Source organism: Paralichthys olivaceus, chromosome 22 (genome assembly GCF_024713975.1).
Source record: "Paralichthys olivaceus isolate ysfri-2021 chromosome 22, ASM2471397v2, whole genome shotgun sequence".
Lineage (NCBI taxonomy): Eukaryota > Metazoa > Chordata > Actinopteri > Pleuronectiformes > Paralichthyidae > Paralichthys > Paralichthys olivaceus.
Genome location: NC_091114.1, coordinates 13,969,793 through 13,994,527, shown reverse-complemented (window position 1 = coordinate 13,994,527; position 24,735 = coordinate 13,969,793). Strand labels below are relative to the sequence as shown.

The following is a 24,735-nucleotide window of genomic DNA, read 5'->3' as shown; positions in this document are numbered from 1 at the left end:
AGCAGATTAAAAATAACCATCACATCGTGAACAACGTGTCAGAGTTTCAAAAACCACAGAGGTCATGAAGCAGATCACAGTTTCATGTCGTTTCTGACGTGTAAAGATTCTCACACAGTCCAGGAGACAACAAAGTTTGGTTGGAGGCTGTGACTGCAAAGTTTAATTCCACCAGAGGGCGCTGATTATCTACTGAATAACTCAGTGACACATAAACACGTTCTCTGTGGAGGAGAAATGAAAGACATTAAACATTTTACAGTGAAGATTCATCTTCAAATGTCCAGTTACTTTCTTATTGAAATTAAAAACAATGAACATGTGTTATGTTTAAAAGTGTTCTATGGTTCCTGTAAAAGGTTCTAAGGTTCTAAGGAACCTTAGGTTCTAAGGAATTTATATAGTATAGTACTATATAGTATTAATCACTTCCACTGTTACTAAAAATAATCCTCAAGTTACTGTTGTTTCAGAGTTTGTGGAGTTTTTTTACTTGTTTGAATAATAAAAATACACAATTGTATCTATAAATGATATTTATTTATAATGACTTGATATTTATTTATTTGATTTACTTTCATTTATTCAAAGTAAAGAAGAGCTTAAATATGAATAATAGCAAGTTAAAATATATTATATTATATTATTATTTCCCATTGTATTAAATGTGCAATATAAATAAAAGAGACTTGAAGGGTATCAAGACTTCTCCTAAAAAACAAAGACAAACAATACAACAGATGTGAATTATTTTGGGGGGATAAATAAAATATCTGTGAGTTTCTTCCGGTGATTCAGTTTCTGTTCAGAACTAAATTATAGACTCTTATTCTGGGATGTCACAGTTTGACCGTTGACATCAGCTGGAGATGGAAGTCGACAGCTGACGGAGAGTTGGTGTCAGCTGACGACGCTGAGCTTTCTGTCTGCGATCGTCCGACCGACAACATCCTCCAACATGGACAACACCAGCAACCTGTTCAACCCCAGGTATGACTTGAAAATCTAGATTTTTATTCTTATACAGTCTTTATTTTATCACAAAGCCATTTTGAACTGATATAAATCAAGATAATCCAGATTCCTGCAGAGGATTTTTAAAGGATTCATTCCACAGTGAATCCTGTTGAGAGCATGTGAGTCGTCTAAGATGTTTATGATTTTCACTGTCATTCTTCATTAGACATCGTTCCCAGGATCTTTTTTAATTTAAACCTCCACAGCTGCAGATATGGTTCCTCTTTGTGCCCAAATTATTTACTTTTTATTGCATTCTTCCAGATTGTTTGAGTGAGTATAGTAACTTTATTTTATTATTTTCATGGACAAAAAAGAAAGAAACGTGTTTACTAAACTTTACTTATAAAAACAAAGCTGAGTCTGTATCATGCAATGTTTTCTTTTGAATGATTCTTTATAAACTAAAATATGATCTGGCAAAATGTTTCTTGATTTTTTCATTTGGTTTCAATAATAAACATCACGGTTTAATGTGTGTGAACGTGGTGTCACTCAGGTTGTGGGGATCAAAATCTGATTACACACAAATATTATGGAGACACATAGTAAAGACATGTAGTAAGGTTCAACATGATGTGTGTGTGTGTGTGAGAGTTATTTATAGCAGGAGACCTGACTGCAGCTGTTGTATCTCTTTACATTTCAACAGTTGATTTAGCAGCTGCTGCTTGTTGTGTGTGTGTGTGTGTGTGTGTGTGTGTGTGTGTGTGTGTGTGTGTGTGTTAGTGTGTGTATCTGTGTGTGTCTGTGTGTGTTGGACAAGGTCAAATATCTCATTTAAGATAAAGATCAGGAGAAAATTGTTGGTCATTAACGTATAAACAAGGTAATTGTTATATTCTACATACATGAACATGTTCACATTTGTCTATACGTGTCATAATATTCACGCCACATGTGGTCCGTGTCCTATCTGCTAACATGGAGGAGGAGGGGTTTGAGACCTGTACTGCAGCCAGCCACCAGGGGGCGATCGGAATTATTTGTCTTGATTCTGTGGTCCATGTTTATAAACAGTATGTGTTTTGTAGAGACACGTGTGTCAGTCGTTTAGTTGAATGTGAATGTAAATGTTAACCAGACGTAGCTGCCGGGTGCGTCTGTAACTCTCTGTTTATCATTATGCAAATGTGTGTGAAGCCCTTTGATGTTGTTATTGTGTAGTTTCCTTCATCGCAGATAACATCGATCGAAACGTCTTTAATGTCTCATTTCAGTTTCAGTCACATCCTCAGTTCTGCTTCATGTGGTTTGTGTATAAATATTATTTTTAGTTTCATTACTATGAAATAAAACCGATGCCGAAAGATGTTTCAGATGTTTCTAACATTCATCTGAAATAATTTTACAGTAGGTTTTACAGCGGTCAAACTGGAATTCACAACAAAACTAAAATACTTCAAAGTTCTGGATTCAAAACCTGACGTTAGTAATGTGTACATGTATGTTACTCTTAAAGCAAGTTTATCTCCGACCTTCGACACGTCAGTGTTTCTTATGTTTCCCACTCTCACCTCTGTTTGTCCGACTCTCAGCCTGGCAGCAGCGCTCATGAAGCTAGATCCAGAGGATGGTGAGCAGATCATGGAGTATCTAAAAACTCAAGTTCTGCTGACCAGAGAGAAAGCACGTAAGAACAAAATACACCAAATCATTTTAAGGCAAAACGAAATACCCGAAATACTGACATTGAGAAAAAAACCAATAACAAAGAAGCATTGTGTTTTTAATTGTCTGGTTCACATATCTCGGTTTATTTCTTTAATTTAAGGCTTGTATGTTTGTAACTGGATGAAAACAAAACAACGTGCTGATGACGTTGATGTGTGTGTGTCAGTCCTGCAGGCGTCAGTCCGAGAGCAGAAGAAGCTGCTGGTGGAAAACGGCAAACTGAAGAAAGACATCGAACAGCTAAGAGTTCAGCTGCAGGAGAAACAACGGAGACGCAGCGGTAAAGTTGCGAAAAATACAATAGTTTAAAAACATAACATTCAATTTCCAGAATAACCTTGGTTTCACAAAATGTCCCGACTTTCAAAAATGTTAACAATTTCTGAAAAATTCCTTAATTTGCATCCATGTCCTAAATGAAAATTTCTTTAATGTAAAAATATTCTTACTTTACAAAATTCTACTTCTCTTAGCCAAGACCCTGTCCTCCTCAGCCCCGCCTACTCCAACAAAAGCCCCCGCCCCTGCAACAAATGTCAATCAAGCGGCCAATCCCACAGGAGCATCAGCCCCACCCTCCTCTTCCTCACATGAGCAGAGAGCGAGACAGGGGAGGAGGAGGAGGGGGGAGAGGAAAGGTAAGAGGAAGCGGAAGAGGGGAGGCAATAAATGAAAGAGAAGAAAAGACTGATTCTCTCTCTCTCTCTCTCTCTCTCTCTCTCTCTGTCTCTCTCTCTCTCACAGCTCCTCCCACCTGTGACGCTTTCTCTCTGGAGGTGGAGCCTCGTATTGACGTGTCAAGACTTGACCTGAGGGTGGGGCGGATCCTGAGTGTCCGCCGCCACCCATTGTTCGAGTCCATGTCCATCCAGGAAGTGGATGTCGGCGAAAACGCCCCCCGGAGGGTCGTCAGCAAACTGGGAGAGAAAACCCACCTGGAGGAGGTGACTCACAACTTATCCTTTAATCGTTGTCATTAACAATGTTACACAAATCTACAACACAATGATTTCATTCACTCTCAAAACTGTTTTTCTGATATTCTGATTAATTATTGAAATATTGTTTGTTGGTTAAATCAAATGTTCAACATCTTAAAACTTTGAGATAGTGTGACTTAAAAAATATAACTTCTCTTATTATAATGAATTCCATGTACTATTGTGATTTTATTTTTTAAATATTAGTATTTTATTCCTGAATTAAGTCTCAAAACTTTTGTTTATTAATAGAGTAAGATGCACATGCAACTTTTTTTCTGTATATATATATATATATATATATATTTATGTAACAAATTACTTAATAAGTGAGTACAGTAACTAAAATATACAAAAAGTAATCACCACTCACATGTGTCATTCTCTATAATCTGAATTAAGGACAACACTATATTTCCTCTCTGCAGCTCCAGGACGGACTCGCTGTGTTGCTATGTAACGTGAAGGCCTGTAAGCTGAGGGGCGTGGTCTCCCAGGCTCGCATCCTCTGTTGCTCCACCTCTGACGACTGCATAGAAGTACTAGCCCCGCCCACCGGCTCTGCTCCTGGTGACAGAGTGACCTTCCTCAACTACCCTGGTAACCATGGTTACTGCGATGAATCTCCGCAATGAATCTTTCAAGGCTCGATGAAAAAGGCTTTTGAAAGATACGGCCCTTGAATTTTGACGCAGACAGAATAAATCTGAATTGAAGTAACTGTTCATCCAACATGAGGATGTTTTCCAGAAACAACATGAGTTTCTCTGTGTACGTTGAACCTCAGGAGGTCTGACCTCGTCGTTCTCTGTGTTCAGGTGACCCGGACAGAGAGCTGCAGTCCAAACAGAGGCTTTGGGAGCTTCTTCAGCCTGACCTGCAGGTGGACAACAGGGGCGTGGCCAACTATAAAGGCTGTGGGTTCGAGGTGAAGGGGAAGGGGCTGTGCAGGGCCCCCTCCCTCACCAACTGCACCATCAGATAGACAACATGAGGGACCTAACACATATTAATCACTATAAGTTAGCGCTGTCAGCTAAAAAAAGAAGAAAACATCACATCACTATTCTTCATTGATTAAAAACACTTGAAACCACAATCATCTGTTTCCTGGAGGTTCTTTTTTACATCAGACTTTCAGGACAGCTGAGAATACGTCACGGTGACGTATTTCAACTCGGACATCATCGAACAAAGATCCTCATAGCTACAGTGTACGTGAGTGGTCATGTGAAATGTGTTTTCAGACGTGTTAGTATGGACGGAGCCTCAGAGTGTGAACTCTGAACTCTGTCCTGACTCTGTCCTGACTTTCACGGCTCTGTGATGGTTTCTGGCTGAGAGGCGGAGCACTCGATCTCTCAGCGGTTGTCCTCTGATCAAGGGCCAATCGCAGCTGTTGTCCAAGAACAAGACTCCACCCGCTGCCTCATTGGACAGAGCTGTCAGCCAATCAGAGGTCTGTGTGAGGTAGACGGAGGGATGAAGTCCTGCCTTCTCCAGGTGATCGGCATGTGTGAGAATAAGTAAGGCATGATGACGCCATTCTGGTCCGAAGAGCGTCTGAGCACACACACACAATATATAAAGAAATATAAAACACAAAATCAGTTTATGCAGAACAATATATATAGAGTGGTTGTTCATGTACCTCCAGATGTGTCTCCACATGTGTGTTTTCATGTGACCGGTCAGCCCTCACAACGACCACAAGCACGTGCACGCCATCAGGACAGAGCTTGTGCACACTCTGCGGCTGGGGCAGCAGAGGTGGCGTGTCAATCACTCTCAACGTAAGGTCAGACTCCGCCCCCTGTCGTCTGAAATACCGCGGGAAATTTCTGCTGAGAACTTGGAACTCTGTCGTCATGGAAACACCAGAAATGTGGGCGCCTGTCTGAAACTCATGTCCGCCTGCGAAATATATGTATATAGAGAAAACATTTTTTTTTTAAATTTCTGTTTATTTAAACTTCAAAACATGAATTAACATTGAAACTTTGGAAGCTCAAGAAAAGTTAATAAAGTTAGTATTTACTTAAAAGTGCAGTAGTTTGATGTTATAAAAACTACCATAGTTGGCCAGCTAATAGCGAACAGGCTAATAAGCGAGGAACATCCCTAGTTGATATTAAAAGTTCAATTTTAAAAAGATGTGACAGAATCTAGAACTGACCAATCAGAGCATTGCCCACGGAGCTCCTCCCACTCTGCATGTCACCTAGCAACAGCACGTTCAATGTCAGCACTTCCTGCTCGTTGTCGTGTTGGTGATTCCACCTGCTGAGCATTGTAACAAGGCTGTTGCCATGGTGATTGCGATCCCTGATGAAATCCATCTGAAGATACGATGGAACAATTTCTAAAATAAATACGGCGTACCAATTAAGTTTTGCAGTTTAATGTTAATAGTTGTCAACTTCAAATCCTGAATCCACCTGTTTCATATGATTGTTTAGATTTGATTTGTTTTTGCAAATTTCAAGTTTGGATAAAAACTTTTGAAAAACTATTGAGTAGATAGGAAACAATTCTCAGAATAAAGCAAACTATTGCTTCAATTACATGAAATGTGATGGATCTTTTCTTGTTGTTTCAAATTATGGCAACAAAATAAAAAAGTTCAACAGAATTCACCAGTAAACAGAATCTACAAGTCTTACCTGGTTTAATGGACCAGAGAGCAAAGACACATTTCCTGGACTAAATTATAAGGCAGGTTGTGCGTGTGTAGGAGTGGCTGCTGGTTAAATAATAACCCACTGTTGGTCGCTCTACAGTTTTATTGGGTTGTAAAAGTGACAAACATCCCTGTTTGAATTTAAAGAGACACATCAAAAGGGATGTGTAGTGTAGTGTTGTGTAGTGTGTTGTACAGTCGCCTTTTTGTTTTTAACAATCAAATAAAATCTAAATCATCTAAATCCGAGATAAATATTAACCTTGTGTTTTTTTATTAAGATAATGTTGATATAAAATAGTTATTTCTAAAATGACTCTCATACTATTGTGATATGTGACCTCAATTATTGATTAATAATTATTTATGGCTGGTAATGCTTCTCATAACTGTTATATTTGATAGAAGACACTCATAACAGGAATATTCTTATGATTTCATGAAGTTTTAAGATGGTCAAAACCATATAATACTCTTTACTACTTTACTACTACTACATACTTATCACATAAGTATGACCATGTCTAATAATCGCGAGACACAATTCTTTTCAGGATAAGACGAATTATAGGATAATCTTTCATAATCATATGTACAATATCTTAACTAAGACATTATCAATTGTGATAATAATAATTAATAACTAGTCACTATTATTAAACGAATTATTGTTACGTGCATGTTTCCTGGATGACCTCATTGGTTCGACCCTCAGTGTGAAGGTGCTGCAGCTCCGTCAATGTTAATAAAGTTTGAGTCTAAACTGCTGCAGTGAAAAACATCATCTGCTCAAAGTTTATCCTGCCTGAGTCTGAAACCAGAGATAATGTCATCCGAAGCAGTTTCTATTATTTTTATCATAATCAACAAACCACACACACAAAACACATGTGAGGACCCTCGCTGACATGATGTATTCATCACAACAAACTGAACCCAAGTCTCTGTTTCAACTCACAATCAACAGAAAACACTCATAGAAAACATTTGAAGTTGTGGTGTACGTCCTCACAATGCAGAAATGTTCTAAATGTCCTTATGATTTATCAACGTCCTCACAGCATAGACATGTAAGCATGGAAGAAATGTCCTGAAAAAACATCAATGAGCACAGATCTCCTCATAATGAGTGAATGGCCTCAAAACGTAGACCTGTCCTTATAAATCACTGATGTCTTCTTAATTTAATGTTCAAACGATACATACCTCCAACATACATGATCACCAGGTTGATTTGTTCACTCTCGTGTCCATTTTTTCTACTTTTGAAGACAAAGACTCACATTTTTGTTCCCTGATAAATTCTAACTTCACACTAACCACAAACACCATCAACTTATTTCTGGTTCCCTGACGTTAGAATAATCAACAACAATGGTGTGTGTGAACTAAAACTGTGACATCAAGGAAAGACGTACACACAGATGATAAAGTGACGATAAGCTAGGTAAGAGTGTGTGTGTGTATAATGATCATGCATGCACAGGGACGTTTGGGAACACAGTTTCCAGAATGACGTAAGCATGGAAAAAACTGTGCACGTGTTATCTTTATATCAACCAAACCCAAATTAAGGACAGTGATGCCCAACAGCTATCAACCACAAAGAGGAAACACACACTCATGTGTCGTATAGTCAGCAAGACTCCAGAAGATGAAAATTCATTCTAGGTTTTATGTAACAAATAATATAAAAGATAGGAGTTAATACTTTTCATAATATTTAGCTGACAATAGTTTTTTTTTAAATACTTCAGTAAACTTTTCAATGCAGGACTAGTAAGAGTATTTTTCACTCTGTCTGTGATGTAACGAGTAAAATGAATTGAAGAAAAAAGATTCAGACATTTTGGGAACAACAAACTATTTTAATCATAAACAGATTGATGATTGATTCGCAGAAAATTTCCTCTTTAAAGTCGTGGAAATAAATCAGAGTGAAACAAATCATCTCACCAATATTAATCCGTAATATAACAACTTATAGAAAAATAACTCTCACATTAAAAACAGTGCAAATCAAACAGGACAAACCTCAGGCCTTTAACGAGGATTCAATGTTTTAACGTCATGCAGGTGAATAAGAATCCAAAGAGTTTCTATTGACGTCTCTCGTATTAGCATTCCTTGGATCTTCACCGTTTCCAGACTCAGATGCAAATTGTTGTGAATTTCAGACTTCAGGGGCGTTAGAATGTGTATTTGTGGTTCAGGTGTTTCAGTGGGAGTTTCAGTGGAGAAAATACAAAGTCATTTCATTTATGTAAATAAATCCTTCCCTTTGAGTTTGGCTAATGTGAGCAGCTCTAACTTATCTGCTCTTTAATGGCTGCAAGCCAAATATCACCACCGTGTTACTGAAGATAAAAACCTAATTAACACATATCAAAGTAGTATTTGATATATCGTCGGATAAGTATTTTTTATTATATTTCTGCAACTTATTTCAGTGCAAATCAAGAGTTTTGTTTAAAAACAGAATATGGTGAAAGGAAGTTTAACAGAGCTGCTACATAGATAAGTTCATATTAGCACATTAGCTGCGGAAAACAGTGAATCTAAATAAGTTTTATTTTGTTATAAACAACTTTCTTACTTCTATTATGTTCTGAAATGGGATTTTCCAAAATAAAAGCACATGATTGAGATCTTTGGATCCCGGAAGCCTGTTGGAGGAACATCCCAACAGACTCACATCAGGTTTTCCTGTTGGTGTAAATGGAGTCAAACCGGACTTAAAAGTGGTTTCTGTTCGTCTAGACACCAGGAGGAAACCAGATCTGAACCACAAAGAGTTTCACGTGCGAGTGTGTGTGTGTGAATGCAGACTGACAGGAAGCTAATTAGCATCGAGATCATGGGACAGTTTTGGGGGTTGTTGTTTTCACAGGTGTGAAAGAGTTTTCATTGGTCGCCTCTCACACCACCAGTCTCTAGACTCTTTCATCGGCAAAGAAACGCAGCTCTTTCCTTCCTCCATCATCCCGTCTTCTTTCTTTACGTCCGTCCATCCCTCTTCAGTGTTTCTGACAAACATGAAGTCTCGTTTTTCCCACAGCTGACAACGACGACGACTTTGCTGACAACAAAGAGGTCGAAGACAACAAGGACGAGTGGCGGGAAGGAGCAGATGCAAACTTGGACTTTGCTGCTGCCGCCAGGAGCGATGATGACGATGGCGATGAAGGTTTGGCTCCAGGCTCTCGCAGCGTTCGGCAGCTCAGCCCATCAGCACAGGGGCACCGCTGGAACAGCTCCAGTCCGTGGTTCCCTTTTCGTTTGTGTCTCGTGCAAACCTGTCCCTCCTGCAACACCGGCTTGCAGATGCGAGTCCAGAAGTGACGGGCGCAGCACAAACTGTCCGAACAGTCGGACGAGCGCAGACAAGGATCCCCGACCTGACCTGCAAAAACATTGACATTGTCAATATGTGTCCCAGCAGAGTTTCAGATTCAAGTGAACAAAAGAGATTATTTAGACTAACAGGTAAAAACATTTCTTAAAGTATTTTTAGCAACAGGTCATGTCTCTGAAAGACCAAATGTCATAAAGACAAAGCGAAGGTGCAACTGGTTTTTAAGATGAATGTAACATTTATGGACAAAATTAAACCAAATCAGTCAAAATAAATTCTTTGGGGATTTATTCACACGATGTTAAAACACTAGTATCTGAGTAAAGAAGACAAATGTTCACCTTTTCCGCTCGTCCCTTTCAAGTCTATTCTTCCTCTCTTTTTCCATCCTTTCTTTTTCGACAGCAAGCTCAAATCTCCTTCAGTGTCCGGGATCGTCTGAGTCATAAAACTGTCGACGTCAGGAACACAGATATCTGAGTGTGGAAAGAGGAAACACTTTAAAACTACAACTACATGATCGATATATGGAATCAAGAACTGTCTGATAGGAATACGTTGTAAAAACAGGATGGAAGCGTTTTACTGCCACAAGGACATAAAACAAGATCGAAGTAAGTCACGATTATTAGATTTTTCTTTCTTTTTTCCAGTGTCACCTTTTTTTAAGTGTAATGTAAGAACTTTAACTTTTCAGTTTAAATCCTGAAATTCTACATCACACTTTTAAGTTTTTAAGAGAAATTCAGTCAACATTTTTACCAAAGACAAAATCCTGATTTTATATCATATAATGTAAAGACTAATCTTACTGTTACTGCAGCGGTTGCCAGGGCAACACATTCCATCCCTATGGCAGCGCCTCTTCCTCCTGTGACAAGTCTGGCAGCGTGAGTGGGCTGGGCCTTTGGTGGGGGCGTGGCAATAGCTCCCCTCACTGCACTCCAGGTCGCTCATGCACTGGTAGAGCTGCAGAGAGAGAGAGAGAGAAATATGTTTAAAACGAATCAAATCCTGTCGATAAAGTTTGAAACATTGTAACAATCCTGTCGATAAAGTTTGAAACATTGTAACAATCAAGTTTCTGTCAAAGTTTGAAACATTGTAACAATCCTGTCGATAAAGTTTGAAACATTGTAACAATCCTGTTGATAAAGTTTGAAACATTGTAACAATCCTGTTGATAAAGTTTGAAACATTGTAACAATCCTGTTGATAAAGTTAAGGTTGATGGAACAGAGACTTGTGCTGTAACTTTACTGTAGGAGTTACTTTACAGAGGTATTGTGCTTTTTACTCCACTACATGTATTTAAACTTGTTCCATTAAAAATACATACAATTGTTGATATGTTGAATTTCACATGTTGATGCTGAGACAATGAATCAACTGAACTTTTAAAACAATCAAATATTTAACACTAAAATACTTTGAAAAACGACAAGTCTGGAAAGTAAATGATATTTATGAGTCAGAATTGAATTTGCTCTCTGAATCATTGGGCCCCTCAGATGAATGTGGTGGCCCTCTAAGTTGAGCTCCCGTAGAGCTGACGTCACGTTCACTCACCGTCAGGTCCAGACTCGGCTCCCACGTGCTCCGGTTCACCGGCAGCGCGTGCCCTTCCCTCAGGATCACCGTCCTGATGGAGTTGAGCCGGACACGCGCATCCCCGCCTCCAGAACACGCAGACAGCACGAACACGAGCATCAGCAGCAGCATGACTGAAACTAAACAGAGACAGAAACTTTCAATCTGGAATTCTTTTTACAAACTGAAAGAAAATCACATCAATAATCATCAGTAAATAAATAATATCTATCAGCTCCTGAAATATCATCAAGTCCTCCTCTTCTGAGCTGAAGTTTTAAATAAAGAAGTTCAAGAATTTTCAACACATTTCAAATGAATCCACATGAATTAAACATGTGAGTCTTTTGTATTTTTCGGGGAAAGAGCAGAAATCTCACCTGTTTTTCTCTGGAACACGTTAAAGGTCAGAATTAAATCCAGATCGATGATGAAGAATTAAATCCAGAGTTTTTTCTCCTCGGTTTAAAAAGTCCGTTAAATATCATGAGAGTGAAGCTGGATCTTCTCCTCAGGGTGAAAGGGAACCAGTGGAGGAGTCATGTGAAGGTTCAGGTTCAGGTGAGATGCTCCTGCTTCTTCATCCACTTTATAAACTGCTGCCATTCCGCCCACAGGCCCCGCCCCCTCCACATCGATACCACCCCCCTCCTGCAGCCATCGATACAGGTGAAAACACCAGAACATGTTTGTTCCATTAAAATCACCGGGTTTGTTTCACTGCTTGTTTTCAATAAGAACAAACACAGTCACAAGTTTTGAAATGTCGTTGGATTTACATCTGGGATCAGACGAATAAATAAAACAGGTTATTTTAATTTGAGATATGTGTAAAACATTTTAAAAACTACCTGAAGTTATGATGAGTTTAAAGTTATGATCAGTAGCAGAAATATTCTGATATCTAAGCCTCATTTTCAGATAACTGGAGCAGGTGGATGTGGGTTTTGATCACCTCTGATTAAAAAAAAACAAAAAAACAACTTTTCTATACATTCAAATCACAAAATGGAGAAAACAGGATCACGTGAGCAGGAAGTACTGAGTTTTCATTTGAGTTTTGAGTATAAACAAAAATAAAACAAGACGTTGTGAGGTAAATTTGCTGTTACAGCAGCAAAAAGGGAAAGAAACAAGAAACTGTAAAGGATAGAAATATACACAGTGTAAACAAAATATTAGGAGTGGAACAATACTTCACATGTGATAATAACAGTTACATTAGTGAAATATTATTATTACAGTAGACGTACATGAGCCACAGTGTTATTATCTGTGACCGATATATTCAGATATTTCAGTCAAGTAACAGTATTTAATGAGCTCAAAATGTTTTGTATAAAAAAATTTACAGGAAATGTGTTCGATCTGACTTCTTCACTGGCTTTAAGTGTTTAAGACCTTGTTTTCTTCTCAAATATTCGTGTGAATATTCTCAAATATTTGTGTAATGTTTAATGATCTTATGTTTTTATCTTTATTGTCTTTCGTTAAAATTCTATGTCGTGTCTTTGAGTTGCAAGCAAAGTCCTATAAAAGTAAAATGTATCATCATTATTATTATTATTATCAATATTAAAAGTATAAGTGCAGTAGTTGTGCACTAAGTTACCCAGCAGAACAGGTGATCACTGTTGTGTTTCTGCAGGTGTTGTGTACTTGTGTATATTCACAGTTCAGACAATCGCTTCATTCACAGATCAGTTTACCATGTTGTTCTCACCTGGAGCCACCTCTCCCTCCACCTCTGTCGGCTCCAGCTGCACAATGTCAGGACAACACGCTCCGGGCCCTCAGCCCGCTCAGCCAGGAAGTGGAGACACATTGTCTATTCTATATACAGCGGATGATCGTCTTTGTATAGAGTCATATAGGCTCGATGATTTGCAAAGAGTTTGCATTTGACCTTCAAAGGATCCACACCATCTGAAAAACACACACACACAGTTTTTGCATATTTCTCTATCTTGATGACAATTAAACTCACGACCTTTGTCAGCTAGATTTGACATTTACACACGCATGAAACTACTACACTGGTGCCGATAGGATCTGACCCACAATCATCAATGACAGGTAACACACACATAAAAACACACACACACACATACACACATAGCACACACCCAGATAGGCTTGTAGATTAATTGTATTATGTCATCAGTATCACATTTGCACCTCTTATTCACACTAATTTCCTTGAATGTGTGTGTGTGTGTGTGTGTGTATGTGTGTGTGTGTGTGTGATATCAGTTTATCTAGAGTGAAACCTTATATTCACCATCTGTGCATCAGTGGAAGAAAGAAGAAGGAAAGTTCCCTTTATTTCATTCCTGTGGAGGAAAGAACATCATGTACTTTAGATCTTTTTGTGGAATCAACAATAAAAAAGAAAAGAAAGAAATACAATATTATAATAATATTAAAAACAACCACAAAATCTGTTCTTGGTTTTGCCTTGCATTTATTTTTGTTTGTATAAAATGTATTTAGAGATGCTCTTGAAAACTTGGTGGATGATTGTCTTATTAAACTCTGTGATAAATAATAAGAGTGAAGTGAGCAAATAGTTTTATAACAAACAAATATGAAAAGAAATATCTAAGAGCGACACACAACAATAAAACATCCTCTCAAGTGAAACTAATACAACACACACACACAGTATCGAGGCTGCTGGCTGTTTCATTCATTAAATTGACCTGATAATACACAGAGCAAGAATCATCTATACACAAATACAAGAGTATGTGAATGTGTGTGTGTGTGTGTTTGTGTGTGTGTGTGTGTGTGTGTACAAATGGTGATGACTTGAGTTTGTATCAGATACCAGTCCACAGGATTCAAAATCTAAATGATAGATCAAAACTTAAAAAGTTTCCTTTGTGTCAACACTGCAGGACAAAAACATAATAATCCATCATTCATGGCATTGATTTCATTTACTTTTACACGACAATATTTTAGTTAAAATGACACATTACAAATAGTTTATTTATATATACACATGATACAATTTTCTTTTATACACTTCATAAAGTTTAGAGCTGGACCTGAACAACAACAAGCTGCAGGACTCAGGGCTCGAGCTCCTGTCTGCTGGACCAAAGAGTCCAAACTGTCAACAGGAGACTCTGAGGTCAGAGGTTTGATTCCTGCACTTTCCATAGATGACATATGGATAAACATACTTTGACTCTCGTGGTCATCCAGGACCCTGTATACTCTATCGAGACATAGTGCAGAAAAACTGACCTACATTAGATTCTTCAAGAGGTTTAGTCCAAACCGATGACTGTGTTGAAGATGCTCAGTGAACCTAAAATATCTCAGATACGGACGCTGCCATCTTGTGGTGGTGAATATTTACAACATAAAATAATTAAAGTGAATTCCTCTGCTAATGTTCCTGTTTTCTTTACCTCTTGTCAAACACAGTTTGAATAATAATAATCATTTGCATAATGACAACATTCAATCCATTTTGGAAAAAAGTTTAAGCTAGATTTCAAGTTCTGGGACAAAAGAAAAAGATAAAAAATGTTTTCACTGGGCACTTCGACGTTTGGTCTGAGCAATACTTCATTTACACTTAGCTTCTCTAAGTTATGTCCATATCTAATCAGAGTATCAGCAGGGCTGCCTCTCTGTCCTCTGACTCTTCCAGTCACTAAGGAGTTAAGTCGTCTTCCTGTTTGAAACCTGTTTGTGCTCGCCTCCCTCACATTCCTTCCTGTTACGACATTAGGACGGAGACGTTGCAGTTGTTCACTCCAGCATCATGTTTGTGTCCAGGTCGCTCTGCAGCTTCAGATTCTGCTGCTCTCCACACAAAACTCCACGAATCCACCCCGTGAGTTCAACATCTGGTTTCTATACCTGCTCAGAAACACTTCTGTTTCTGAAGACAACGTTTTTAGATATTACTAAACCATGTGTTCTGTGTTTTATCTCGCTCCAACTCAAAAGGAAGTGATGGCAAACTATTTAGGATGCAGTTAGAATGTTACATCATCACACAGCTGTAGGTTTAAATCTGTCTAAACATCAAAACTTCAAACTCTTAAAATGACTTTTCTACAGTAAACTACAAACTACCTGTAGCACTTCTTCTTCTGTTACTACCACTAGTAGCACTAATACTTTACTTCTAACATTACTTCTATATAACTCAAATAACACTGATGACATCAAAACCACAACTGCTGAAGTTTTACTGCTAACGTTAGTTTTGCTTCTGCTGCTTCTGCTGTAAGACTCCGACATGACAAGACAAGCATGTGAGTGTGACAGAGAGAAATCCTTGTAATCTCTGTGAGGATCAGATTCAGGTTCGACACTTGTAACAGAGATATTTCTGCACAAAGAGAATCTTCCTGCGTTACGGAGACATTTTTTGCATTTCAGGTGCAATTTACGAGGACAAGTCAGGATATGTCTTCAATCAATCAATCACGTTTTATTTGTTCAGACTGAAGTGAAATAGATGCTGCGTGTAACTGAACTAATCAACAAAATAACAGTATTCACTACATTAATTAGAAGGTTTGAATAGACCGTTTAATAAAATGGGTGTGTAGTGAAGATGATTGGGAGAGTGATGTCTTTCACCTGATTGGAGCAGCGCAGCTCTAGTTGGCTTCCTGAACTAGCTCGCAGGCGTCGCTCCATTAGTGGTAGAAGATCTGGAGAGACATATTGTAAATTAAGCCGTCTTGTTGTCAGTGATAGTCCACGATCCTGATCCACCATCACAATCTGGATCCACGATACATATGTGATGTAATCATTTATTTTGTGTCTCAGTTCAGTTCTGTCTGGTCGACCTGCGTGTCCAGTTACAGCAGTGAACCACCGTCCAAAGGTAAACTCTCTGTGACTCCTTCTTTTCCAAAGTCACCTGAACGTGATGAAATAGAGCATTTGTTACAGTTATGATGTAAGCTGATAAACCAAAGTTAAAGGTGTAAGTACTGTGTGTATCGCTCTCTCTCTCTCTTTCAGATGTGTCTCTTCATTACAGCCTGGGCCGCCCGGTCCTGTCGTTACGTCTCCCTGCAGGTCGACCGTGTCGCTTCACTTTGACGCCCATGTTGACCACAGTGGGCGACCTGATTCGAGACATCTCGGCAAAAGACCCCGGGATCCACAGCGCCGCTCTGCTGAATGGAGGTAACGCAAACTCATGTGAACTGCTGGACCAGCCGAGACCACACAAACACAAACCAACGTAAAGTCTGAGCTCTCTGAACAGGATCGAGAAGAAGTTTAGAAGCTCATCAATGTCCTCACCTTTAAAACAACATGTACTTACTATCGATTCATGTCTTCACTTTCTAAAATGTCCTCACAAGACGTTGGGCTTCAAATCGTCCTTCAAATATAGAAGAACAGGGATGAACGAATTATGAAAAACAATTAAATTAGTACATTTGTGTTTTCTTCCCTCAGATGGACAGAGAATCTCCTCCTGCACGTTTATGGAAACAGTTCTAAATAAAGATTTCCAGCTCGTCATCAATGGCGTCACATACAATGTTCGCTCTCTCGGACAAGGTGAATCCTGTGTGTGTCTCTAGAGGGCGCTATTAGAACACACAACTTATTTTGATACCTAAATCTGAAAATACACCAACACGTGCTTTTCTGTCCTCTCCCAGATTGAATTGTTTGCTGACATTTAAACCTGTCTCTCTGTGTGTCAGGTGCGTCTCATGAACATGTGCTGGGTCCGGACGATATGAAGTACTTGGTCAAGCTCCTTCACACGGCTCTGAATGTTCCTCAGCAGCAACACGTCAAACACTCGGCGCTGCTGATCCAACGGGAACAACTACAACATCAGCTGAGGCCACTGGAGACTGTACTACAACATACTATATATCATAATATAAAATATATATATATTTACATCATATTTCCTATTATATCATCACATATATACACCATATATACTGTACACTAAACACTAAATACTATGTGTGTGTGCGTAGGTGAAAATCCAGATGGCGAAGGAGGCGGAGTTGAGAGCCTCCCAGCTGGGGTGGGCGGGGCTTGCCTACCTGTCCCTACAGGGAGGATTCCTGGGTTACCTCACCTGGTGATAAACACACACACATTCACCAACCTGACACTTCCAGTTGTACGACCCTCAGGACGTCTGTAATCATGTGTGTGTGTGTGTGTGTGTGTGTGTGACAGGTATGTGTTTGCGTGGGACATCATGGAGCCAATCACCTTCTTCATCTCCTGCACCACCAGCATGATCTTCTTCGCCTACTACATCCTCACAAAACAGGTAGAACCATGTTCGTATGTTCGACCACATTAGTGAGGACATTTTATCTGGTCCTCACTTTTTCAAAAGGCCGTTTGAGCTCTCAGGCAAAAGTTACAGCGTGTGTGTTTGTGTGCGTGTGTGCGTGTGTGTGTGTGTGTGTGTGTGTGTGTGTGTGTGTGTGTGTGTGTGCAGGAGTTCATGTACACGGAGGCGAGGGATCGTCAGTTCCTCCACTTCTTCCACAGCAGAGCGTCTCAAAAGAAATTTGATCTTCAAAAATACAACAAGCTAAAAGATGAGCTGGCCAAGGTGAAGAACACACACACACACACACACACACACACACACACACACACAAACAAACACACACACACACACACACAAGTAATGAGTGTAAAACCCTATAACTTCAGAGTAAGATAATGTCATGGTGACCGAGACGTCTCTCACAAGCAAGCTAACAAAAAATGCAACAACTAAGGCCATCGGGTATGTGCTCTGTTGCCACTGTAACCACACCCACCTGTGATGTCACAGCATACTGTCACGCCTTTGAGTACAGAGTGACATCACAGCAGTGAGGTGAGCTTGAATGAAACTATCTAACTAAGGATGTGTGTGTGTGTGTGTGTGTGTGTGTGTGTGTGTGTGTGTGTGTGTGTGTGTGTGTGTGTGTGTGTGTGTGTGTGTGTGTGTGTGTGTGTGTGTGTGTGTGTGTGTCTGCAGGTGGACGATGATCTCCGTAGTTTGAGAAGTTCGATTCGTCTGCAGCTGCCGGTCGCTCAAGTTCAAAGTTCCCGCTGAGATTTCACCTTTGTTCGTTTACAGTGATTGTTTATGTTTGAATCATTTTCACTTTACTAAAGATGTGGTGAAATAAAAAAAATCCAAGATCTAATCTGTATCTGTATTTTTTAAATATATATTCCAAAAAGTCCATTGTTATTAAATACAGCAGCAATATACATTTAAAATACTACTTATTACAGGTATTTTATTGAACACAGTGCAAGTATTTTACTGCCCAGTACATTTGGTAAAGAAGAAACATTTATTATGTTGTATCGTGTTTTAAACTTTTAATTATGTGATTGTTTGAAAATGAAAATACAATTCAAGTTTGATTCACGTTTTCACAGTGTCTATACACAAGTGAAGTCAGAGTGAGAAAGAAGAACAACGGGTGTTTATGTGTTTTCACTTCATCAAGAGTTAAACCTGGTGACTGCCGGCCAACCTGTGTGAAGTCTGATCCATTCAAAGTAATGAGCGACCTGTGGGAGATGAAAGAATTTCATATTAATGCCACAGTCTAGTTTATAAACAAACATACTTTCCTCGTGATATGATTAGTGTGAATCTTTGTAAATATGTATATATTTATTTCTGATGTATATATGTTATTTACCTGTTCATATACGCACAGTATACACAAATATTCTGCTGTAGTGTGTATACATGCATTTTTCTTGTTTACAGCCGTATATTCTCTATTCATGCAGTTTCTCTGACTACATATTTATATTTTTCTTTGAATATTGATATACATGTACGGTGTTATATATGATATATATATATAAACTTATTGGTACAAATATACCACACATTTAAGTTGTATATGTGTTTTCAGTGTATGCATTTAAAGTTATATATTACTTGTGTATAGACTCCAGGGAAACCAGGCTGACCACACTTCTCCCCCCAGCTGACGATGCCCCACAGGTAAGAAACGCCCAGTTCATCCTGACAAACCAGAGGGCCGCCGCTGTCGCCCTGACAGGAGTCCACACTGCCATCCAGGTCACCTGCACACACACACACACACACACACACACACACACCATTATCACACACACACCATTATAAACCGTGTTAGTGCTCTCAGGTCACCGATGAGTCCACACTCACCTGCACACATCATTCCTGGTCGGAATCGGTCTTTGTAGAATCTCTGACAGTTGTCGATGAGCGACACGTTGGCCCAGAGCAACACCTGAGCTGCTCGACCATCTGCACACAAACATTCCAATAATCAAACACTGACACGATCAACACTCAAAATAACTTGTGTCACTTTACAACATTCAGTCTGTTTGAGGAAATGATCCATAATGTCGACAGACAACACTGGCTTGAACAAGGGACAATATTTAAAATATATTTTTTATTAAATGTCTTTGAATCAAAGCTATAGAGCTAACAACAGCAAACAAGTATTAACTTAAAGATGCAGGTTACTTAATCAGGAACATTGCACCGATGTTCCACATATGATTGGCCCCTCTGTGTGAAATGAAAAATCCAATCTTCATCTCTTTCTTTTTATTCACGTATTTCAAATTGGTTTTGTAACAAGTGAAAAAAAAAGCTCATTTGTGTTTTCAACTCATTTTCAATTAACAAGGCATTATCTCAACTTTCCTCACCTCACCACCAGAGGTCCTCGTTTACGTTTAAGTTACAGTTCTTTTCTTAACGTGTGATGTCACAGCCGAACAGTGGCGTACAGACCTATAGTTCGTCCCCATCCCGAGATGCTGCAGGTGTGGTTGGCCTGGAAAAGCTGTGTGGACCAGGGGACACAGACAGCGCTGATGGCCGGATTGTCCTCAAAACATTTGTCCTTGAACGGAAGCTTCTCCAGCTTCACCAGAGCAATGTCGTTCTCGTACGTTGCGGCGTTGTACCTGCATTCCGTTAAAAGGTCAACAAATCTTTTTTTCATTTTTCTATCCAGTGTGTTCGATCAACGTTTAAATGGTGATCGTACAGAGAGAAAGATTCGTACTTGGGGTGGATGCGTATATCTTCAACCGGAACAATGTCCGTCGTGTCCTGAGCCGACCATTTCCTCCAGAGAGAAAACTTGACTTTGAATGGAACCGGGTTGGGTCTGATGAAGAGACGGTTACTAGCACGACTATAACGTCTTTTAAATACAATCAGTCCTTAAAGTGCAAATCTAAAGAAGATTGACATAGTCTGCCTAAATTAAAACATTTTTTAGTAATAAAACAAGAACATGAAGTAACAGATTATGGAGCGTTTGTTAATCATTAATTTATCCTATCTTAATTCCCGCGTGATATTTATCGTGTGCAAAGTGAATATCAAAAAAAAAAAAGAAGATAAAAATAATCAGTTCTTCAGGGCTCCGTGCAAATCTGATCAAAATCAGGATGCGAATATTTCATGCTACAATAACACGTCAGCATTTACCTGACGCAGTGAGCAGCAGTGAGTACCCAGCAGCCCCCGATGTACGCCCCGCCACAGTCGATCTTCTTGTTCTCCTCCAGAGCGATCTGCCACTGGATCTGAGTCTGTACACACACCCACCGGTTTTATTGATAACTGTATATATAGACGATCAGTGAAAATGCTGACAGTGACACACAGATCTGATGGAACTAAAAACACACAACAGTGTTTCTGACTGACCGGTTTTGCCGGGACTCCTCCCACCACTCTCTTGACGCGTTGGCTCCGCCCTCTCTCCTCCACAATCTCATCGTCCACCGTGGTCGCGTTGGGAATCCCACACTTGAGCTTTGACTCCAGTTGTAATCGACTGACTCTGATCTCTACACACGAAGAGATCAGTTTGAAATCCATCCATCCATCCACATACTTATCCATTCATCCATTCATCCATTCATACTTATTCATCCATCCATCCACGTATTTGTAAAGTGTAATACCAGCTCTGAGAATAATGTTCTGAGAGCTTCACAGTTAACGAACCTGTTTTAGGAGAGATGAATACTGCCCTCGATGTACCTGAGCTTCTTGAGAGACTCCGCGTCCCCCCCACTGTGGAAAATACTAATATTTGTTATGTGAAGTAAAACAACCACAGAGTTCTACAAAGTCTTAAAGTTGGTACATTCACAGTGTAGTATACTGTAGTAGAAGTATTTTTATTACTAGACTTTATTAATTCAACCACATAAAAAGGTCAAAAACATTATCAATCTACTTTTAAAGTCAAATCATTTTGATTTAAAAAATATAAAATTAAAAACACAAAAGAATAATTTCTAACAACTGAACGAGAGTGAGTGTAATTTAAAATGTCAACGTAAGTGTGTGTGTAACTCACTGTTGTTCTCAGGTTTGTGTCTGATTGATTCGTCTTCACCATCCAGACAGTCGATGTGTTCGTCATGGACGGAATCTTTATGAATACACACACCTGTCTTACACAGGAACCCCCCGCTCCTGCAACCTGACAATACAGGGTTATTACATACATGTGTGTGTGTGTGTGTGTGTGTGTTTGTGTGTTTGTGTGTCTGTGTGTTCGCTCTAGTGTGTGCTTTACTTTTGCAGCACATTTCATCACTGTTGTCTCCACAGTCGTCGACTCCATCACATGTCTGGTTCAAAAACACACACTTCCTGTTTGCACATGTGAAGCCACAGTCGTCTGAAATGAACAAACACGAAAAGTCAGAAAACTATTCATCCATTCATCCATGAATTCATCCATTCATCCATGAATTCATCCATTCATCCATGAATTCATCCATGCAGACCTGGCAGTGCCCGTGACGCATCGTAACACGTTGCCCTGGCGACCGCCGTGTTGTCGATCTGGGCCGGGTTATGGATGACACACTCGGCCAGGGAAGTCTCGTAACCAAGGCAACGGATGCTGACACAGCTGCCTGGGAACCGTTCGTCCTGATGCTCGGTCGTCAGGGAGGAGTAAGAGATGGTGTCAGCGACCGCCGCGCCCCTGTTCACGAGACGCGTCGTCAATCCATGTTCTTCATTCACATCTCATCTCAGACTTTTAACACAACAGTGACGGTTTATTTATGTGTGTTGTATAAATACATGTGTCCTCTCACAGTGGATTCCCGTGTTCTTTGCAGGCCACGTTAGCTGCCGCCATGTCCCACAGATTCTGACATATCAGGTACTTCGTAACGCCTTCTTCGGAGTTCTTGTCAGGAACCAAGACGCTGACGACTCCGGTGGCAGAATCTATCGAAGTCATGAAAGTGCCTGCGTTTAAAAAGAGAACGATAACATTAACTTAAAACATATATACAAGTTACACAATATATATTATATAAGATGACAAATTCGTCTGTAAGAGCGAACCTTCACAGTTTTCACCAAAGTGCGACATGATAGATTTCTTAGTCCGACAAGAGAGCGCCATCACCTGGAAAAAGATTGTTATTGTTATTATTGACGTTAGCAACTGTGACTTTATGTAAAAGATGATCAGGTGGAAATAAACTTTGATGAATACACTAATTGTTATGAATTCAATGTAAAGAAAACCATAAACATGATCTAAATCTAAACTTGTTTCCGTCCCTGTGGAAAAGTGGGATTGAACCTGGCAGTAGGAGCGGTACGTCCTCTGGTCTCGACCACAAACTGTATTCACGTCATCAACGGGACACAGATACGGAGTTTTACAAGAGCACTCTCCTTCGATGCAACGCTCCCACGGAGGACAGAACACCAGGTCACATGATGCACGAGTCAACCTGGTGAACACACACACACATCAACAATCAGAGTTTATTCACAGAGAATCTATATATATATATTTAAATCTAAAGTGTTTAGAACAAAAACAGTCACGTGACCAAAGAAAGAGACGTTCAGATACTGACTTCTTCTCCAGACACTCAGATGAACCCAGGAACTTATCTTCTTCTTCAGCGGCAGGGGTCGGGGTCGGGTGGGGGGGGCTGGTGGTCTCAGGGGTCAACAGGATTGGAAACTGTGGTGTGTGTGGTTTCTGCTCGATTGAGCTGTCATAATCTGATGGCTTCCACTGGAGGAGAAGTTACAACACCAACACAATCACATTATACACAGCAACAACAGTCACACAACTTCAAATGTCACATTTAAAAATAACAAAAGAATGATCAGTCTGTAAAATTGATTTATTTACTGTATGTTATCGCTTCAAATGAATGAAAAACTAAAAAATACATGAATGATGATTCAAATAAAAAATTATAAAGATTAGTTATATAAATTAATTATATAGAATTTAAATGATTTTAAAATATATATAAAATAATTACCATGAGCTCCAAGTGTAGCAGTTAAAACATTCAAGTGAGAAATAACACACTCTATATTCTACTTGTACTTTAGTAAAAGGTCCTAGTACTTCTTCTGCCACTGCAGTATAATCTACATATGATTATAAATACTATATGTGACAGTTTCTTCTGCTCTAAACGATATCAAATAGAAAGAACTGGAACATCTGATTTAATATTAATAATAAGTGATGAAACAAGAACAAAAAAACCTTTAGAATGTTTTACTCACAGTTTCAGATTTAATGACGAGCAGAAACAGCAAGAGAAGAGAAACTCCGACTGATCTCATGTTCGACTTCAGCTTCAAAATGTTTTCTCAGAAATGTTGCTGTGGGTGAAAAAAAATCAAAATCAAAATAAAGACTTACATTAAAAAAAAAAATTGTATCGATGAATTCACAGCTGCAGACACAGAAACAGCTTTTCTCTGTTTGGCCGATGACCTGATTATGTCTTCTGTCGTCAATCATTAGCTCGTCTCATCGATATGTCTCATCAGACTCTGACTCATCTGATCGTGATCTGGGAACGATGAGGCGGAAAACACAGACCCCAGTCACACAAACACATATGGTCCATGTGGGCGGAGTCACTGCTGAAGGTTGAAGTTTTGTTTGTTTTCTGCAAACGTGAGGATCCAACTCATAATGTTGGGAAAGAAACAAGTTCAAAATCTAAAAGCAATGATGTCGAATTAAATGTATTGTTTCCTCATGAGACCGCTGCCGTCTCGCTGGGTTATGGGGAAGCTCCGATGTAGGAAACAGATTAGTAGATTGTCCTGCTGCACCTGATGCTGCTGCTCATTAGTCAATTTAGCAACATTTGAAATTTTAAATATAACAACCATTATTTGTCTTTTGTAACGATTATAGCTAAAACACCTATATTTGACTGTAGACATTGTGGCCCCCTCTCTGAGTCTCGTGACCCTCCACAGGGCCCCACCCCCTAGTTTGGGAACCACATTGCATAAAACAAATGTTCTCCTCAGAGGTAAACAGGAAGTTAATATCCATACTAAAGTTTCATTGTATTTTAGATTCACTTTAAATGTTCTTCTCAATCTTTTA

General features: G+C 39.3%; 5 protein-coding genes across 7 annotated transcripts; 2 read left to right on the top strand and 3 right to left on the bottom strand.

Annotated features, from left to right (window-relative positions):
* The first annotated feature begins 846 nt into the window (after positions 1-846).
* aimp1b (aminoacyl tRNA synthetase complex interacting multifunctional protein 1b) lies at positions 847-4,770 on the top strand. Its single transcript, XM_069519012.1, has 7 exons — positions 847-990; positions 2,556-2,650; positions 2,858-2,971; positions 3,165-3,329; positions 3,436-3,635; positions 4,100-4,271; positions 4,490-4,770. Exons 1-7 carry the CDS (start codon positions 959-961, stop codon positions 4,654-4,656), a joined length of 945 nt encoding a protein of 314 aa, XP_069375113.1. The 5' UTR covers positions 847-958; the 3' UTR covers positions 4,657-4,770.
* LOC109634763 (GTPase IMAP family member GIMD1-like) lies at positions 2,728-6,370 on the bottom strand. The gene is made up of 4 exons (XM_020095452.2): positions 6,335-6,370; positions 5,848-6,010; positions 5,323-5,585; positions 2,728-5,234 (listed from the first exon to the last, which is right to left on the bottom strand). Exons 2-4 carry the CDS (start codon positions 6,008-6,010, stop codon positions 4,941-4,943), a joined length of 720 nt encoding a protein of 239 aa, XP_019951011.2. The 5' UTR covers positions 6,335-6,370; the 3' UTR covers positions 2,728-4,940.
* A 2,860-nt stretch (positions 6,371-9,230) lies between these two features.
* Positions 9,231-11,810, bottom strand: LOC109634761 (dickkopf-related protein 2-like). The gene is made up of 5 exons (XM_020095450.2): positions 11,677-11,810; positions 11,276-11,436; positions 10,519-10,675; positions 10,048-10,182; positions 9,231-9,754 (listed from the first exon to the last, which is right to left on the bottom strand). Exons 2-5 carry the CDS (start codon positions 11,426-11,428, stop codon positions 9,369-9,371), a joined length of 831 nt encoding a protein of 276 aa, XP_019951009.1. The 5' UTR covers positions 11,429-11,436; positions 11,677-11,810; the 3' UTR covers positions 9,231-9,368.
* A 3,187-nt stretch (positions 11,811-14,997) lies between these two features.
* On the top strand, positions 14,998-18,474 carry LOC109634740 (calcium uniporter protein, mitochondrial-like). Its single transcript, XM_069519011.1, has 9 exons — positions 14,998-15,149; positions 16,103-16,160; positions 16,301-16,468; positions 16,748-16,852; positions 17,002-17,159; positions 17,290-17,396; positions 17,498-17,594; positions 17,769-17,885; positions 18,303-18,474. The coding sequence occupies exons 1-9, from the start codon at positions 15,078-15,080 to the stop codon at positions 18,378-18,380; spliced, it is 960 nt and encodes a 319-aa protein (XP_069375112.1). The 5' UTR covers positions 14,998-15,077; the 3' UTR covers positions 18,381-18,474.
* Positions 18,475-18,640: 166 nt separating this feature from the next.
* On the bottom strand, positions 18,641-24,207 carry cfi (complement factor I). 3 transcript variants are annotated; one of them, XM_069518996.1, is made up of 17 exons: positions 24,106-24,207; positions 23,892-23,990; positions 23,216-23,379; positions 22,933-23,086; positions 22,689-22,752; positions 22,433-22,589; positions 22,115-22,317; positions 21,901-22,005; positions 21,679-21,804; positions 21,321-21,389; positions 21,018-21,160; positions 20,796-20,899; positions 20,365-20,469; positions 20,088-20,263; positions 19,485-19,586; positions 19,233-19,381; positions 18,641-18,850 (listed from the first exon to the last, which is right to left on the bottom strand). In XM_069518996.1, exons 2-17 carry the CDS (start codon positions 23,949-23,951, stop codon positions 18,782-18,784), a joined length of 1,950 nt encoding a protein of 649 aa, XP_069375097.1. In that variant the 5' UTR covers positions 23,952-23,990; positions 24,106-24,207; the 3' UTR covers positions 18,641-18,781. The 3 variants fall into 3 exon arrangements, with proteins under 3 accessions (XP_069375097.1, XP_069375095.1, XP_069375096.1); XM_069518994.1 differs by having other exon boundaries at positions 21,321-21,401; positions 24,106-24,204; XM_069518995.1 differs by lacking the exon at positions 24,106-24,207 and having other exon boundaries at positions 21,321-21,401; positions 23,892-24,087.
* Positions 24,208-24,735: the final 528 nt, after the last annotated feature.